The following is a 17,156-nucleotide window of genomic DNA, read 5'->3' on the forward strand; positions in this document are numbered from 1 at the left end:
TTCACGATAACATGAACAAATTTAGTTACATAATTCACCTTGTTGTTTACCCCAAATTACTTGCATAGTCTTGGGAACTCCTTTCCTGATTGCATTTGACAATAGACTTTATATTTAACACACACACACACACACACACACACACACACACACACACGCACGCACGTGGGAAAGGTCAAATCATGCTCTCAGGTTCTGGATTTGTCAATGTTAATTCTCATTCAATAAATCAGAATGGGAAACGGTTTCATTCTCTGTTAAAAGGCTCTGTTCATTTGCATCAAAAAAGAGTGTATTGACCCCACACCTCTTCATCTTAGTTTCGTCATAACCCTAAATTCTTCAGAAGAACATAATCTTGAAAAAAATTTTGCTGCCAAAAAATGAAAGGAAACTGTATTTTTGTTGTGGATAAATTAGTCTCTGAACTTTACTTTTCATAACAATAAGCAGGAGATTATGAACTCATTCACGGGAAGTCCTGATAAGGCTCTAAAAAAGATTGGCTTTTACTCATTCAGGTCAGTAAGACCACTGTATTTTGCATAAAAACATCATCTTTCCCTGAACAGAGAGCTAACGTACCCTCTAAGGGAAGTGTAACAGAGTAAGCAATACCATGGCAGAACTGCCTCTTATTATAGGATCATGGCTGTGTTTTACAGACTTGCTACTGGGACCTGAGGAAGATGTCTTTTCCACATAGGTTTTAATTTATTCTTTTTCTTGAGAGAGAGAGAATCATGTAAAATTTTAAAAAGAAAGCATGTAACCTAGTATCCAAATACAAGCATATCACAACAGAACTGATCATGTAAAGAGCAATCATTTTAAAACAGAACACCCCCCCCCCCCCCCAGTAACTTTAAATAATTTTAGAATAACATTTTCTGCTAATAGAGAGGTTTGGGGTTTTTCTTAATTAAAATTAGAGGTGGTCCCAGAAGCCCAGGCCAAATCATCCCTGAAAATTAAAGTATTTAGTCTTGGCTGGAACAGAATTTAGTAAACCGCTTCTCCCACACAAAAATTAAACCAGGCCAAGTGCAGGAGGCTGCGCTCCTGCGCGCTGAGTTCGAAGGGCCAAAGCTAAACCAGCTGGATGGAAACCTCCAGTGTCATTGAGGCTCATTATTTGCACAATGACTGTGAAATCGATGAGCAGCCTCACCCTGAAGATCTAGTAATAATGAAGATCTCAGGCTCTAGGCATTACGACGGCAATCAAACTTTTAAGTCAATAGCTCATGAAAATTCCCATCCATTATACTTTTATTTAAAAATCTACCTTTTTAGCTGATCTGGGAGAGTGGGAAAAGAGAATCACTGGATACAGCTGAAGGAGGAGGGAAACCCCCACCCCTGTGCAGACTTGCAGACCTTCTCCGTTCTATGAACTGCGGAGGAAACGCTCCTGCTCATAAATCATCAACAGGAAGCCAGATTCAATGGCTGGGCACAGCACCCTTGCACCGGCTTCACATGCTTCTCTATTGCCTTGACACAATAACCTTTAGCTCATAAAAACTTAGATCTTGTGACATTTCTGAATAGTGACAAAACCAAAACAAAATCGTTTGGGGCGTTCTCATCTCAAAAGCCTCCCCTTGGGCATTTGCTTGTGAAAAGTAAAGAGCACGCTTGCTTTTCTTAAGCCAGTTCATTAATCCACATCATTGAGATGCTACCCGCCCCCACTAGTGTGTTTCTGTGTGCATGTAAATGCTTCAAAAATCATCCGCAGTCATTCCCACCAGAGGTGGTTTCAGCGCACCCAGGCAAGAGCAAAGGCTCCGCGCTGGACTCCTAGTGTGAAATGAGTCATTTGTTCCAAACCATGTTTCCTTTTTTCAATATTCGTACTTAGTTATTCATTTCCCTAAAGTACATGAAGATGAGATGTTCCTAAGTTACCTTCTATTTGCTCTCAGTACATATACTATTTTATTCATATTTCTTATCTCCCTTTTCCAGCTTTTTCCATGAACTCAGAGGGCTTTGATTCAGGACCTTGTAGGCACAGGCAACAAAGTCCACACTTTAAGGCAGATACCATTGAAGTTGTTTCCCCTTGCAAGATCTTTTGAGACCTCAGCCTCCCTTTGCATTAGAGACATTCAGCATCTGCAAGGCCTTGATTCCCAAACACTCATTACCATGAGGAACAAAGTTAAAATTACTTTGTTCATATTATTCAATAAATATTCAAAATGTGAAAATTAAATATTTACAAGTTTTCTGTTAGGTACCCATCAGGACAGTCCAAGGAACTGACTGGTGCATATAACCATTTATGTACACAAGTTTCACCTTTCATGTTACTTCACAGCCATAACTGAAAATCTTAGTAAACTGTTTTCTCTTTCTATACTCTGGGTCATGTGCCATTTTTTGTTGTACTTTTTTGAGCTCTCCATGTCTCCATACCAGCCTTATCTTTGGGCTACTATTTCCCCTAATAAGCATTCTGTCAGCTTCCCCTCTTCCTTTAAAATGGTTCATTTCTAAATTTAGTTTATTATTATTTCATTTTTGCTTATATAGTGATATAGTTAAAATTTCAAGTAAGTATCATCTTAAAGAGATAATCACCTTTACTAAGATTTGACTGTACTGAACAACTTTCAAACCTGCAAATAATGACATATGGAAATTCATGTGAAAGACTATAATAGCATACTGACAACTTTCGTATCATATCTAACGAATTGCACTCAGTTTGAATGTCAAGCTGACCTTTGAGTACTGGAAAAAAGTAATTTCTCTATTAAGAAAACTCACAAACAGCATCTATCACAAGAAATTTACACACCTTCTTGAACAAGCTCAGTGCCATTACGGAAAAAATGAATATAAAGACACAAAACCTAACCTAATCTACTGTAGAACATACTTTGTTCAGGGCTCTCTGGACAGCTTTTCCCCCTCACCTTCATCATGATATGTATATTCTTTATTTTTCATCACTGAACCGTTATAGTCTTTGATATCTGATAACACTTTTGTCTTCAGTATGGCTAGTGGATCGTTATCTGTTTACTGAGTCACAACCAAAAATATGAAGGGCTGAACTGAAGTCCATTCAAGCCAGCACACAGACTTGCCCTGATTTCAGTGAGTTTTATATCAGACTCTACATTCGACAGTGAGCAACCTCCTCCCAATTTTCTGCTAGTACATTACCTTTCACTTCTACCCTCAATGCTAAGGAAATGTCTTCAAATGCTTCATAATTTCATGTGAATTTCACCACATCATCTATTGGAGACTATTCAGGGCATAGTATATCAGAGATGTAAGAAATCTGCTTTTATTTGTTGAAAATATAATTCACAAACATACTTAAAGCTACATAAGAGAGAATGCTATGCCAGCAGTTTACAGGAAAGCAACTTGTTGGAACAACACAGTCCCCATGTCTCAGTAGAAGTATTTCTAGACTGACAGAACCGTGACACAGTTCTAGAACCTGGCTTAGTAGAGATATAAGTGATTCTCAAGGAGGACAGGTACAACAGCAGAGGTAAAATGAGTCAAGATTATGTTAACTTTGTAACTGCAGCCCATAAAGATATCAAGCAACTAAACTACTACATTACTGCGTCTTCCCTGGGAAGTGGACAGTGGGAACCTGATGATGTTCAGAAGCTCAAGGTGCTGGACCGCCCCGGCAACACAGACTGGGTTTGATTTTGCATGACTTGCCAGAGACTGGATATTAATTTCTTCTGCTCATCCAGGTAGACCAAGGAGCAACACAGCATGGGGTGACTGTGCAAGTGCAAAGGGCTGTCCCTAATGGGCCCCCTGCTTTTTAGAAGGGCGCCTGTAACTGTCAAAAACCAACTAAACCCAAATATACCACCTCCTCAAAACCACCAAGACCCACTCCAGGAAAGGAAAAATAAAAACAAATCTAAGGAAAGAGATCAGTTAAAGTTGCTTCTCAAAGGAAGATGTTGCAGGAATGTGGCAATCTTCCTCCTTCCCTATAAATAAACTTTCAAAAGTCAACTGGTGACACTTCAGAGTCTTTATACTTAATTTGGATTATGTGTCGCTGTCATCTTTGTCCCTGGGTGTTAAGTGACAAGCACTGGCAAGGTCCCTCCTCCCCAGCAGCTGGGAGACAGGCTGCTGTTCTTACCTGACATTGTCATGCTTCTGGATGTAGATCTTATGAAACATCATATCTTCCTGTTTGGCATTAATGTCAGCTTTCATCTCCATGGCAACATGTCGAGGAAGTACAGAGAGCAGGAGACGCTCCTGTGGAGTCAGACAGACGAACCAATTAAAACACCTGCTGCCCAGTTAACAAACACACTTTGCTCCTTACTGGAGAGAAATGACTCATCGGTTTGGTGGGAGATGAGTACAACCAAGCAAAACGGTCTCCACAAACCCATCAGCTGACCCCCTAACAAGTCATATGCAATTTTGTCCACATACCACAATAAGAATTAAAATATTTTAAAAGAAAAAATATGATTTTTCATCACAGCTGCACTGGGCTTGTGATTCATGGTTGCCAATTCTTGCAAATGAAAGAGCCATGCAACACAAGAAGTGCCCGTGCACCATTCTTGGAAGGACTCTGATAAATGATACTGTCGGAGCTCCCACACAGCCTCTCCACACCACCATCAAGTCCTCCTTCACTAACACCAGAGGACTGATACTCCAAAACCCTTGGGCACCATTTAAAATTCCTTCCTTTCCTATCTAATCATCTGTGCACATTCCCCCAACGGGCATGAACCCGTTCTTAGCAGCTAAAAAGTCAATAGGAATGCCCTGACAAAACTAGCATGAAAACTTGGCTCAACTACACAACGCAGCATTGTACTTCTATACTTAAAACCATTATTAGTGACCTGTTGCATTAAGAACTGTAAACCCACCCAATCACCCGCAAGAGTATTTCCAATAACTAACTTCTGTTATGAACAATTCATGTCTCTCTGCCCTCACTTGGCACTTTTATTTACTGATAATAGCTTTAGTGTGACTTTTTAACATTATTTTGTAAGCTGTTCTGTATTTATTTTTGCATGTTTGGCAAAAATCAGTTACATGACAAAATGATGACTTCCTGGTAATTTTCCTAAAAGCTCACACAAAAGCCAGTGCTTGTTATTATTCTACATTTGGTGGCAATTTCATACAAAAGCTATAGAATTTAAACCTGCAGGTGATATGCACCCCAGGGATGCATTTGTGTATTTCAGGAATCACATCTGTGACGTTCTTGCAGACCTTTATTTTATTCCCAATCATACCCTGCACAGTTCAAAAGAAGTTTTTGCTATGGCTGAAGAAGGTGAGGAGCATCTCCTTTGGGATCAACTCCACTGTGGTTCAACATGCAGGCAGTACTTTGGAATATTAATAGCTGAAGAATCCCAAATGCTTCTGCCACTCTCATCTTTATTATTATTCTTTGCCCGCAGTGAGCAGAGGGAAGAAAAGGTCCTTCCTTCCTGACGACACAGACACAATGTGGCATAAAGGAAGGTCCCAACCTTATCTAACAGCTCATTAGTTCTCAACAACACAGAGAACAGCAGGGCTCAAACGCAGTCCTGACTCAGAGGGGTCAGCAATCCTGTAATACTTACTCATGTCACCAAACCTCTTGCCCATAATACAGTTGTAGACACATTCCTGGTTTCTAACTCCTAGTTTTAACTGAAAGTTCCCCGTTTATTTCTTCCCCTCAAGAGAGCGAGGAACTTTGGGGCAACCGAAAGGAGATGAATTTGCTGGAAATATGCTCAGCATGCACCGAGACATTTTATAGTCTGCAGCATTGCCCAGTGTTTCTTTTTTTCCCTCTTCAATGTGTACCTTAAGAGATTGACTCTTGCCTCTGGTCCCTGAAGAGGTAGTAATAACAGAGAAAAAGATGTATTGGAGGGATTTCTATCTCCTCTGCTTAGAACTGCAGAAACCCCGACAAGATACTTGTTTTTTCAAGTACTCTCACTAGCATACTGCAGGTGCTAACAGTTACATAGCCAAACTTTTTTTAAAAAAAGATCATGAATCACACGCACATCCTCAGGCTTCTGTCAACTGTTAGTGTACTCCTTGAGTGCAAAAGCGCCACACATTTGTATGCTTTCCGGAGTAACTGGTGTATACACTGTTGTCATTTGCATAATAGGCATCCTCCAATGTGTGAAAGCTGCTATTTCACGTGTCATTTTTACACATCCTCTGAATAACTTGGAGCTTAATGGGAAGCTGAGGGTCACACACAGGTTTGGAACATTCCCTGTAGGTGCATGAGAGTGGAGGGTTTCGTTTTTTTTTTTTTTTTACTTGCTTGCAAACCAGGGACACATTCAGGGGACCAAGTTTCTCTTACTGGTAGTACTGCAGGAGATTTTCTGGATAACTTTTGCTTGCGAGCTCCCGCCCCTGCTCTTTCTGACACCACAGGCACTTGCCAGGTCAAACCACCAACATTTTCAAGACATTTGAGATCTCCAGGAAATTAACTAACACTGCTCGACACTATCACCGATTGGGGAGTAAGGCTGCCTTATCAAGTGAAACAAATGCATGTAGCACAACATCCCTTCATGTAGCAACTAATTAGGCAGCTGAGCCATGTCATAAAGTTGGGCATTATCTTTATTCTGTTTGCTGGGAACATCACAATCAATGAAAATAACCTCTGAAGCTAACAGGAGGAGGCTGCCACAAGTGCCTTTGTAAAGCACAAGCCATATTAAAAGACCTTCAAAACAACAAAATCCCTATGTTTTCTTTCAAATGGAGCACAGAAATTAAAGACTCCACTAGAGTACAATTTTCATTTTGCTATAATGACTAGAAAGTATTGCAACCCTCGCTGTAAAATCACTTATTATGCACCAGTGAGGTGACTGGGACTGCTGTTTTACAAGTATAACAAGGCAGCAGTCTGACCTGATAAAAAAGCAGGAGCAAATTCATATATAATTCTCACTTCAAAATAAGACGCGAGTATAGTTCCACTGAATTATACATTAAAAAAATGCATCCCAAGGAGCACTAGTCTCCAGAATGAGCACAGATGAAAGATTACAATACAGATCTACTCTGTTTACATACATATACATAGAGATGTATATATATAGATATATATACATGTGGGCACACACATCCCTATGATGACTGTGTACTACACAGGAATTGTAAATTTTTGTCATAGTCTCCCAAGATGACCTCAAAGCACTACCAATATTTAGTGTCTTATGACTATCCATTTGTCCTCAGGTTTAATAACACTTATTTTTCATCACAAGTGATGCAGAGATGAAAAAGAGAACAACTTTTGGGACACAAAAGGAAGGCAATGCTGAAGTAAAACTGTGCAATCTCAACAACCCATCTCTTACTCAAATCCTAAGTGTTTGCTCACTCCAGATTGTGGAGAGCACCTGTTTTTTTATCCAAGAATATTTCATTCTGGGCAAGCAGCACTGATTCCTGCTATGGCTCTGCCCTGCTATCTCCAGTAATGAAATAATGAGAAGTTTCTTTTCTGCATGGGACTTTCTGGATTTTTATTTATTTTCTTGCAAATTTTGTGTGCTGGTAGATGCTTAATAAAGGAAAATACACATTGCTTTGCTGGAGATATTCTGCCTGCCTATAACAGAGAACAGCACACAGGAGCACCATCAGATCTCCAGAAACAGGCAAGCAATGGTGACAGTGTTGGGCTGCAAAATTGTCTTTCTCTCCACGCCTGTTCGGAAGCCAGCTCTCCCAGATGCGGGCTGAGCTGCCCTTATTCATGTCTGCTGCCACCTCAAAATTATCTGAATGCATTACGCATAGGGTTGCATCTGAACTCAACCTGGACACCAATGTCAGAGCAGGCTGTAGCAGAAATAATCTTATGAGGAGTTCCCAGCTGTCAGGACCCACAGCTACTGCTGGGAGTACTGGAGGGTACTTCTAAGTGACTGGCTTTGACCCATGTTTTTCTGATGTCCTGGCTTCCTTCTCTGTAGTATAGTACTTTCTGGGGAGGGGCAGAAGAAAAAGGCATAAAGCTAGGGCATTTGTCAGGGTTTTTTTCATTAACTACTTCTGACACAGAGATCCTAAATCCAAAGGAGTCCAAGCCTTTGAGCCAGGCTGCTAAGGCAGCCTCCCAGCAGGGAGGACAGAGCTGCGATCAATAAGTTATATGGGGTATTGTCTTGGTTCAATCCTCTCCTCTGTTTCAAGGGGTGGAGGGATGAGGGGCTGCTAATTTAATCTTTCTGAGACTACATTCATTACAAAAGAAAAAGGAGCCTTGAGCATGAATCTCGTTTTCATACATATGCTATCACAATAAAGCACGTGTACATGTTATTTCACAGTATGAGTTAAACAAGTATGTCAGCCAGAAGTACCTCATGAGACACTGCCAAAAGACAAATCCATAGATACAGATGGGCTGAGACATGAAGCAAGATGAAGCTGTGTTGCCACAGAGATGCAAAGACACTCCAGTTGATTCATTCCTCTGACCTCTTCCCCAAACCCACAACCAAGCTCTGAGATGTCTCCTTAGGGTAGACTGGAAGCCCTGTTTCATGCTTCATTTCAAATTGGACTGGACAGACCACTACAAGATGTACCGCAGGCCTGAGATGTGTGTGTTAGCAAGGGAATAGTCAAGCTGCTGCAAAGGTCTTCTGTCTCTAATTCTGAGGACACGAGATTCGTTGCAAGAGAACTCATGAAGGAATTAGGGGAGCAGATACATTTGGTACCCTTGATAACTAGGCTGTATTCTGGGAGCAACAGGTCTTATAGAAGAAAAACATCAAAGCTGGCAATGAATCTTACCTTTTGAACAAATACGATTCACTTGAGGCCTATAAGGCATGCAGAGGTGTGCAAGCAGGTAGGAACCTTTGAGAAAGGCAGGGAGAGGACCTGATTTGAGGCATCAAGGGACAGTACGTTCTGTGGGCCAATTTTTACCTTTCACTTCTGAAACCTGCCTTCCAGCTATATGTTGACAGCGGCTTTGCTGACACACACACCAAGCTTTGACCTTACAAAGAGGGTCAGCCCGAAGCCTGCGTGTTGCATCTGCATTCAACATGTGGCTCAAATAATGGCTGCAAAAAAAAATGCAGACTCTGTACTGTGTAATTTTAACCCACAGAACACAGACCACAGGATTTGTTGATGTCTGTGGAGAAGTCTGTCAGGGTATTGTGGAAGAAATACTCTACCGAGCTCTCTTTAAACCTTTAAAAATCCTGCCCTCTACCTCTCTTCTTGCTTGGATCAGTCAAGAAGCAAGAGGCCTGAAAATTCCATCCTCGAGGAACAATTTGTATGCTAACTCTGCTTCAGCAATTTCATTTTTTATTTCCCACTATTGCTCTTACCTGCTGCTGGTTTTCCCTCTGAGAATGCAGCCTGGCTTGTATGCATTCCCTGGTCTCCTGGAAAGCTTGTCTTTGGGACACCTCTGCTGGGTAGTGGGTACACACGCCTACAATGTTTGTACAGGAGAAGATGAGAACATTGGAGACCAGCTGCAAGAAAATACAAAAAAAAGAGAAAGACACTTGGTTACACTTTGGAAACCTGCCATCAGTAACAGATCACCAGCCAGAACCCAGCCCATTCCATGACTCCTTAATCCAAGCCACGCTTAAACCTCAAGCTCTTAATTCCGGTGTATTTTACCTCTCTAGTCTTTAAAATATAAAACTTCCATATATGGCCTCAAATATATGTTCTTAACATTGTGTATTACTTCACTGGTAAAAAATACAATCCCACTGGTATTAATAATTCTGTAATCTTGTTCTAGCTAATCTGGTATCTTAGAACTACTGTGACAAAAAGCTATCTGAAAACGCATCATTGCTCTGTCAGCTAAGACTTGTGCAGACAGAACTGACAGAGGAACACAAATACTTCCATGTTTGTGTACCTACATACTTGGCTTTAAAACATATCAAAGATACATTAGCTGTTAGTTTGAAATAGTGCTTAAAATACTGAAGAGAAAATGTTGGTATTCATAATGTTTAAGAGCAACCGAAATATTTTCTTTTAATCTAGTTCCAACTCAAGGGTTTTTTGTTACTAGATACAAACTCCACTATTTTACATTTCTATGAACTTGACTACAGAAGGAGTTGTTAAGTTTGAAGTATACTTGGAGGACGAGCACAGAGGAAAAGCTGCATTGCTCTTCTGCTTCTACGTGGGTTATGTTTTGCCAGGACACAGTCACATATCTTTTGCTGAAAACTAGTGTCGCAATCTTTTATTTCTCAACTATGTTTTAATAAAAAGGAGGAAAAATTACATGCCCATTGGTGGCATTTGGTTCATGCAAAGTGTTCAAAACTGCTTCTGATGGTATCATGTAAACATTTCCCTTGACAAAGGTCAGTCACTATAACTTTCTGAGAGTTACACAAGCTGTACTGGATTTTCCTTTCGGGACAGGCTTATTTGAAACACCTCTCAGCTCTTCTAGAGGGAAAGACTGTCAGACTCGCAAGGTTCTTAAAAATAGGGGGCTTTGGTTTGTTACCTAAGGAGCCCAAATATACCCTTCACCTTTATTACTTTTTTACTGCAGAATGAAAAAGTGATTTCCAGACCAGTCCATCCCCTGGAAATGTGGGGCCAGGCTCTGGATGGCAGGAAGGGCGCAGGGCACCCCTCAAGCCCTGACCCCACAGGGGGTGCTCAGGATTCCCCAGACCAAGTTGGCCACCACAGAGGAAAGAGGAAAATTTTCTTTTTTTTAATCCTAAGAATCTGAGACTTCATTTCACCTATAGTCAATAGTGCAAACCCAAAACAAACTCCTCGAAACAGCAACTCAACTCTTGCACCAAGAACAGGAGACAACATGTGGTTTAGATGAGGATATGAGGAGTTAACCAAGCACTGAAGACTAACACCTCAGTCCTGAAAACAAGCTTTTTTGGTATATCTTGGTGCCAACAAAAAAGTCCCCCCAGTGGGGCCCACTCATGAGGATACAATGGTCATGATGATGCCTTAAATAGCCAAGCTGTACAGCAGTCCAAGGCACATGACTCATATTAAGCATTGAGACCAACATTGTCAAATAGGAGCACAAAAAACTGCATCAGACTTAACACTGACAACATTTGTGGAACATAAAGCAATTCAGCTTTTCAGCACCCACTGATGTCATTTTACACAAACCTAAGGGACTCTGCAGACTGATTTGCAAGGCAGACTCAGATGACCATGCTGCATCGAGTATGAATAAAAACTATATTGCAATGTAATTTTTAAGTAACAGGGGACAGACTTCCATATTTATTCTGTTAAGAAGAAGTTCATTGAATTCACAGTATGGCATCTTTGCAACACCCTTAAACATAAGTGGAGAAATTACAGTGTAATGTTGGAAGTATCAAAGATCTGCAGAGATTTAAAACTCAAGCTCCTACTATTTCCAGCAACACTTGTTATGTAAGCACAAGCATTTTGTTCAGTATCTGTTCACAAACATTTAATTCACAGGTGTTTTAAATATATTAAAGCAAAAAAAAAAAAAAAAAAAGAAAAAGCTTTCTAATCTCATCAATTTTTTTCACAGTTCTCTGTCTTAATAAAATAAATTTATATCCTGTTTGCCAAATGGTTCTACTTGCTTATCAGCTTCCTTGCCATTTTGCTATGGTAACCAGCTTCAGTCCCAGGAGGAAAGAGATGATGTAGATATTAAAAAACTGATTCCCTAAGCTCCATGACCTGAAGAGTAAAACCATATTATGGCAGCTATTTCAGACAGTCTGTGCTTGAAGAAATGTTCAAGGTAATAGAAAAATATAGTTGTCTATTTTGTGGTTTATTTCCTTCCCCTGCCTAGCTAAAGACTTAGACTGAGATTCCTACCCTTCTGATTTTGGAAACAAACAGTTTCTGAAAGACTATTTCACTTACATACAACTGCTAGATAAGCTATTAAAGCTGCCCGCAGTATTATCATATTTGAGTATTTCATAAACTACTACGTTTACTCTTACAGCATCTGCATGTGGCAGAGAAACACTATTATCCTGACCTTCCCAAGTCAGAGTTCTTTAAAGGTAATGCAATACCTAATGAAAAGCTATGGACTATGAGCGGTCTTCAAAAACCACCATGACTTCTTAGTTCCACTGAAATAGTAGGTCACGCAATCTCAGACAGCTAAACAGACCAGACAGTTTCTAGACACTTTGATTTCACCACACAAACAGAGCACTGAGATGCTTTTGTTGAATCTCTTGCAGGAAACTGTTTCCAATATTTTTTCCTTTGGTGACTGGAGGAAAAAAGAGAGAGATGGAAACATTTTAGTTCCACGTGTTCAAAGAGTTATGAAAACCTGGTATTACATAATCAAAATTGAGAGCTAAATTTGGCCTGATACTATTGTTACAAAATTGATGTTTCCGGCGTTCGGACCGAGGCTGAAGAAGAACCGGGACGGCTCAGTGACCAGGGAAGGGCCTCCAGACCACCACAAGCACAAAAACTTGCATCAATTTTGCCACGCTTCTCCCTGCCGTGTTTCTATTCGATTATTCTTCAAACACCAGATGCTGTTCAATATGTAATTAAGAGACAACAGCATATTTAAGAGGACGGTGTCAAGATAAATTTTGTTAGTTCCCCACCTCCGCCAGAGCAAACAAAGCCGGCTACTGACGTGAGAGTGCGGGCCATATCCCATGGAATAGCACCGCTTATTACGAAAATCACAGCTGCTGTTTTTTGCCAACTTACTCTGCTTTGCTCAACTTCTCTTGCAGAGGCGCGGGGTTATTTCTGTTCTGCCATCACAGCACTATGCTGGTCCCTGCTAGTTTCCAACACCACTAGGCAGTACTTTGTTTTTCTAGTTATTTTTCATTTAAATCAAAATAGTGTTTTGATATTTTCATAAAGTCCTGTTTTGAAAACAACTACATTTTAAGCTTTTACTGTGTGGCGGTAAAACTGTCACAATGAGAAGGAAAGCACATGGACGGAGATTAAAAACTCACACAGAACAATCTAGAGCAAACAACAAACCACATGTCCCTTCTTTCCAGAGTGTGACACAGCTCTGCCCCTGCCTTCCAGCTCCCATGATATTCATCCACTAGCAAATTTTTCTTAAATCGATTATCTGTGCAAGAGCTGGATTAAAAGCAGAAAACAACTGAATTTCTACAATACATTTCATAGTGGTTGTATACTGAATTGATAAATTGGCCCAATTACTGATTGCAGGGGCAGGCACTGAAATTAGCTTTATTTTTGAGAGTTCCTTTTCTTAATTGTGAAAACCATGAAATCTTTAATACTTATCTAAAACAATATAAGAGCAAAAATATGATGGACTACAAAAGCTCTGACTATCCAAGATACTTCTACAGCACCTATGTGTGCAATCCTGACTTGGAAATACAGATAAATTTGAAAGATAAAAACTACAAAAAATATGAAAAAAATGTTGTTATAAGGTATGGATGGTGCTGTTTTTTAAACACTTTCCCTGAACAGCAATTAACCCTCTATTGCCTCTTTATATACTGCTATCTAATAGAAATATTGGAGAAGCTATAGAGCCAAAGGCATAATGAAAATTAAAACAAAAGACAACATCAGCTGGCTCCAAGATCAAATTACTTATATATTTGTGCTGGATATACAACAACATCTTTCATTTCCCAGAGCTACAACTAGCAGAGTACTAAGATACTGAAAACTTGTAGATTATGTTAGAAAGACAAACATTTAAAGTCATATGGTCTTCTCCCAGTGTTTGGCCAGTAAAGAACAGAGTAAGTACTAGCGAAGAAATTAGGAGGAGTTTTTTTATTTTAAATGTGACAAGTCCTTTTACTGAGTACTTGAAATAACTGCAACAACGAAAGTTTACATCAATACACCAGAGCCTAAGAACAAATTTTCTGAAGTTGCTCTATGGCACCTTCCCCCGTTCTGCTGCCTCTGTGCAGCAATCACTTCCTTGGATCTCGAGCGGAACACAGAGCTGGTTACCACCACGGTCTTCCAAAGCCTTCTCTAAGTGAGCTTTGTGCACACTAGTAGTGCTACTGAAGCCAGCTCTGAAAATGTAAAAGCTTCCCTAAGTCAATTTATTGATCCCAAAGTATGAGATTCTATTAGAGAGCGATGCTCTAGATACACAGTAAGCCTCTTCAGTTGATGTTGAGAACAAAAAATTTCTTTGCAGAAATACTTTTGAAACTTTCTTGCATATCCCTTCTATTTGGGAAGCCTGCAAGAAGCAAAACCTGTCTACTTTACTCTTTCAACTGGATTCTATATTCAGGATAACATTATCTGCTGAGAGCAAGGCAGTAGTATTTTGGCTGAACACACTAAAAGAACTGTATGTCATTTGTGAATGTCTTTGTTCAAGAATTACAGTCAATTAAAACATTACACTGAAGCTATCCATTCTATGTATTTCAGTGAGCATCTCACCTTTCCAGCCCTGGCATATGTTGATCTCTTAGATGTGATGCTCTGTTCTCCCAGAGAAAAGCCGAACAAGTACTTTGTCCCACATAAGTTCATTCTTTCTTTAGAAAAAAAATTATCTAACCTACCATTTAATTACATAGTTGCAGGAAGAGACATAATACACTATACACCCTATCCAGAGCACAAATATAAGATTTTAATATTTTTCAATTCTTCCAGTTGTTTCATGTGACATCAAAACATTTGATGCTGTTTCCTTAATTTTAATGTCTCACACCTTATTCTATACAACTTTTTAATTAATTTACTGATTGCTGTAGTTAAAAAACTTCCATGCATCCTTTCCCACTGATACTGTCATACAGAATACAGTATTTATGTTTTGGGTTTTTTAGAATTAAAACCTCCAAATCCTGATTTTCTTAAAGAACAGAACATTACCAATACAGGTATATTTTTAGTAAGCGTCTCAAGAGGAAACATTCCTACATCAAACTGATAAACTATTCTTCCCCATCACTGTTTTGTTAATTATTTTTTCTGCTGGGATTTCAGTGAGATCCTATTTTCTTTGGTTACTGAGCAATAAGGTTATGGAGAATATACTGTCCTGACCAACTCTTGGTGAGCACCAGCTAAAAGAAGTTTTTCTGTATCTAAATTTTCCTGGAACTCTATCACAATCCCAGCAAAACATCCTCTGTCTGGTGGCACAGGCTGGTGGGCAGAAGCACTGCCCTTCGCTAGCAACCAAAGAGCTGGGAAGGAGACTCGGGTCCTACTGTCCATCCTCACTGAATCTCCATCGCAAGCAAGTTTCTGTGCATCTTCACACTTAACATATTTTATGGGCTATGAATCGGTACTGGTTTTCATGTGAAGATCCTTGGTGGTGAGCTGGACCAAGCAAGCTGACAGCCCGTGGCTGAGACGGCCATGTGGGAAGCTGCCACTCCAGGAAAAAACATCCAGAGGCCTTTGGATGCAGGAGTGAGACCCTGAAACAACTTCGGGGAAGACTTCTTCCACTGCAACAGGGACATTTCTCCTTTTCCTTCCCCTGTTAACAATTCAACCCCTGCTTTATTATTTAAATTATCACCTCCAAAGCGTTTGCAACCAGGATCTCTCCTTCAATGGTTTCTTATCTCAAGAGATGGCACCCAGGCACATGTGTCTCCTCAGCACAGAGAGCTGAGCACAAGCTGCCAGTTTGGCCAGTTTCACATCTGCTGTTGCAGCTTCCAGAAGGAACAACAGGCTAGGAATGGAGGGCTGGGATTGCCACAGCTCTCACAAGCAATACCACAGTGGGTTAGTCGGGGCACATTTAACACTCCAGCTCACTTAACCTGACCCTAGTGAGAATGCATTTGTACCATGAGTGAATTCATCCCCCTGGAAGTGCGTTTATTTCTGATCCATAGGAGTATGTCTGTGTCAAAGACTTCAGCAACCAAATACAATCTTACTGAAATAAAAGCTCTTCAAGCAGGACTTCAGACATGAGGTACATCTCTTCGAAGTCACAAAAGTGGATGAAAGCTCCTAGTCTTTCTGTGCATGACTCACAGCTGCCGTTGGATAAACAACTTCACACACAAGGTATGCAAAGATAATTTTGACAACTGTACAAAATTTGCCCAGATGCATGATAGCTTAGGCAATTTAGACAATGACTTCAGTTAAGAAAATTAAGCAAAGCTCTGATATTCCAGCAAAATTAGTTGTTCTGCAAATGACTGTAAGCATGTTTGAGTCTGGGTTGTCTCATGCCAGTCCCACCTTCCCATGTGCTCCCAAGGCGGGAGGAGCTGTTCAGATAAGAAGATACAATAGCTGTTAATTAAATGGTGTTAATAAAATACACTGTAGTTGAATAGAAATTGGATTAAGAAGTCTGGTTATGCTTTCAAGATTTTCTGTGAAGCTAAAGGAAGCTGCAATCAATGAGGAGAAAGGTCAAGAAACGTGCTTGATTCATATCATATTTCCTTCCCTATCTGGTGGAAAGGATGCAAGTGCAGGAAGCCAAATGCTTAGGTTTTCTATTAGGCCCTCTTAAAATTAGCCCACTGAAACACACATGAAACTTCATCTCATATTTGCTGACTCACTCAACAAGCAAACACGTATGCTGATTTGACCCATGATGGGAGCGGGATTTTCTTTACTCTGCTTTTCTGCATTTGTTAGTTCTTGGTTGCTTTCAACAGCTATGAGAAAAGAAAAAAAAATCCGTACTAAATAAGCAAAATCATGAAGATCAACACCCCTGTGCCTCCCGTTCATCACAGTGCACCCTGGTCCACAGTGTTTCTGGGAACATTTCTGGGAGCCCTGGGCTCAGATACAGGCCGTGCATCAGCCCTTATCTTCCATGGTCACTTAAGCACAGGCGTCACCTCCAGGTCACTAAGAAAACAAAAATATTTATCTAGTTACATGAAAGTCTCATTTATCTGGGAAAAACGTTCAGCAGGCAGAAATGACTGCCCTAAATATGGTCTGTAAGATATAAAAATCGTTATTTCCCAAGCATTTAGAATGTGTGTTATGGGAGGTGGTGAGTTAGGCTGGTTTTGTCTGTTTGTGTGGGAAAAAATGTAAAATTGGAGAAAGAATGGAATACAGATGGATTATTTGGTTTTGATTTAAAG

General features: G+C 40.1%; 1 protein-coding gene across 4 annotated transcripts in view; it reads right to left on the reverse strand.

Annotated features, from left to right (window-relative positions):
• ADCY5 (adenylate cyclase 5) overlaps window positions 1-17,156 on the reverse strand; it is a 210,261-nt gene that overhangs the window by 77,582 nt on the left and 115,523 nt on the right. For all 4 annotated transcript variants that reach the window (XM_082056063.1, XM_082056062.1, XM_082056065.1 and 1 more), the window contains exons 2-3: window positions 9,396-9,545; window positions 4,148-4,269 (exon numbers count right to left, since the gene is read on the reverse strand). In XM_082056063.1, coding sequence (XP_081912189.1) covers window positions 4,148-4,269; window positions 9,396-9,545 — 272 coding nt within the window. The remainder of the gene's footprint in view (window positions 1-4,147; window positions 4,270-9,395; window positions 9,546-17,156) is intronic.

This window comes from Streptopelia decaocto (genome assembly GCF_964273445.1).
Source record: "Streptopelia decaocto genome assembly, chromosome: 6".
In the NCBI taxonomy this organism is placed as follows: Eukaryota; Metazoa; Chordata; class Aves; order Columbiformes; family Columbidae; genus Streptopelia; species Streptopelia decaocto.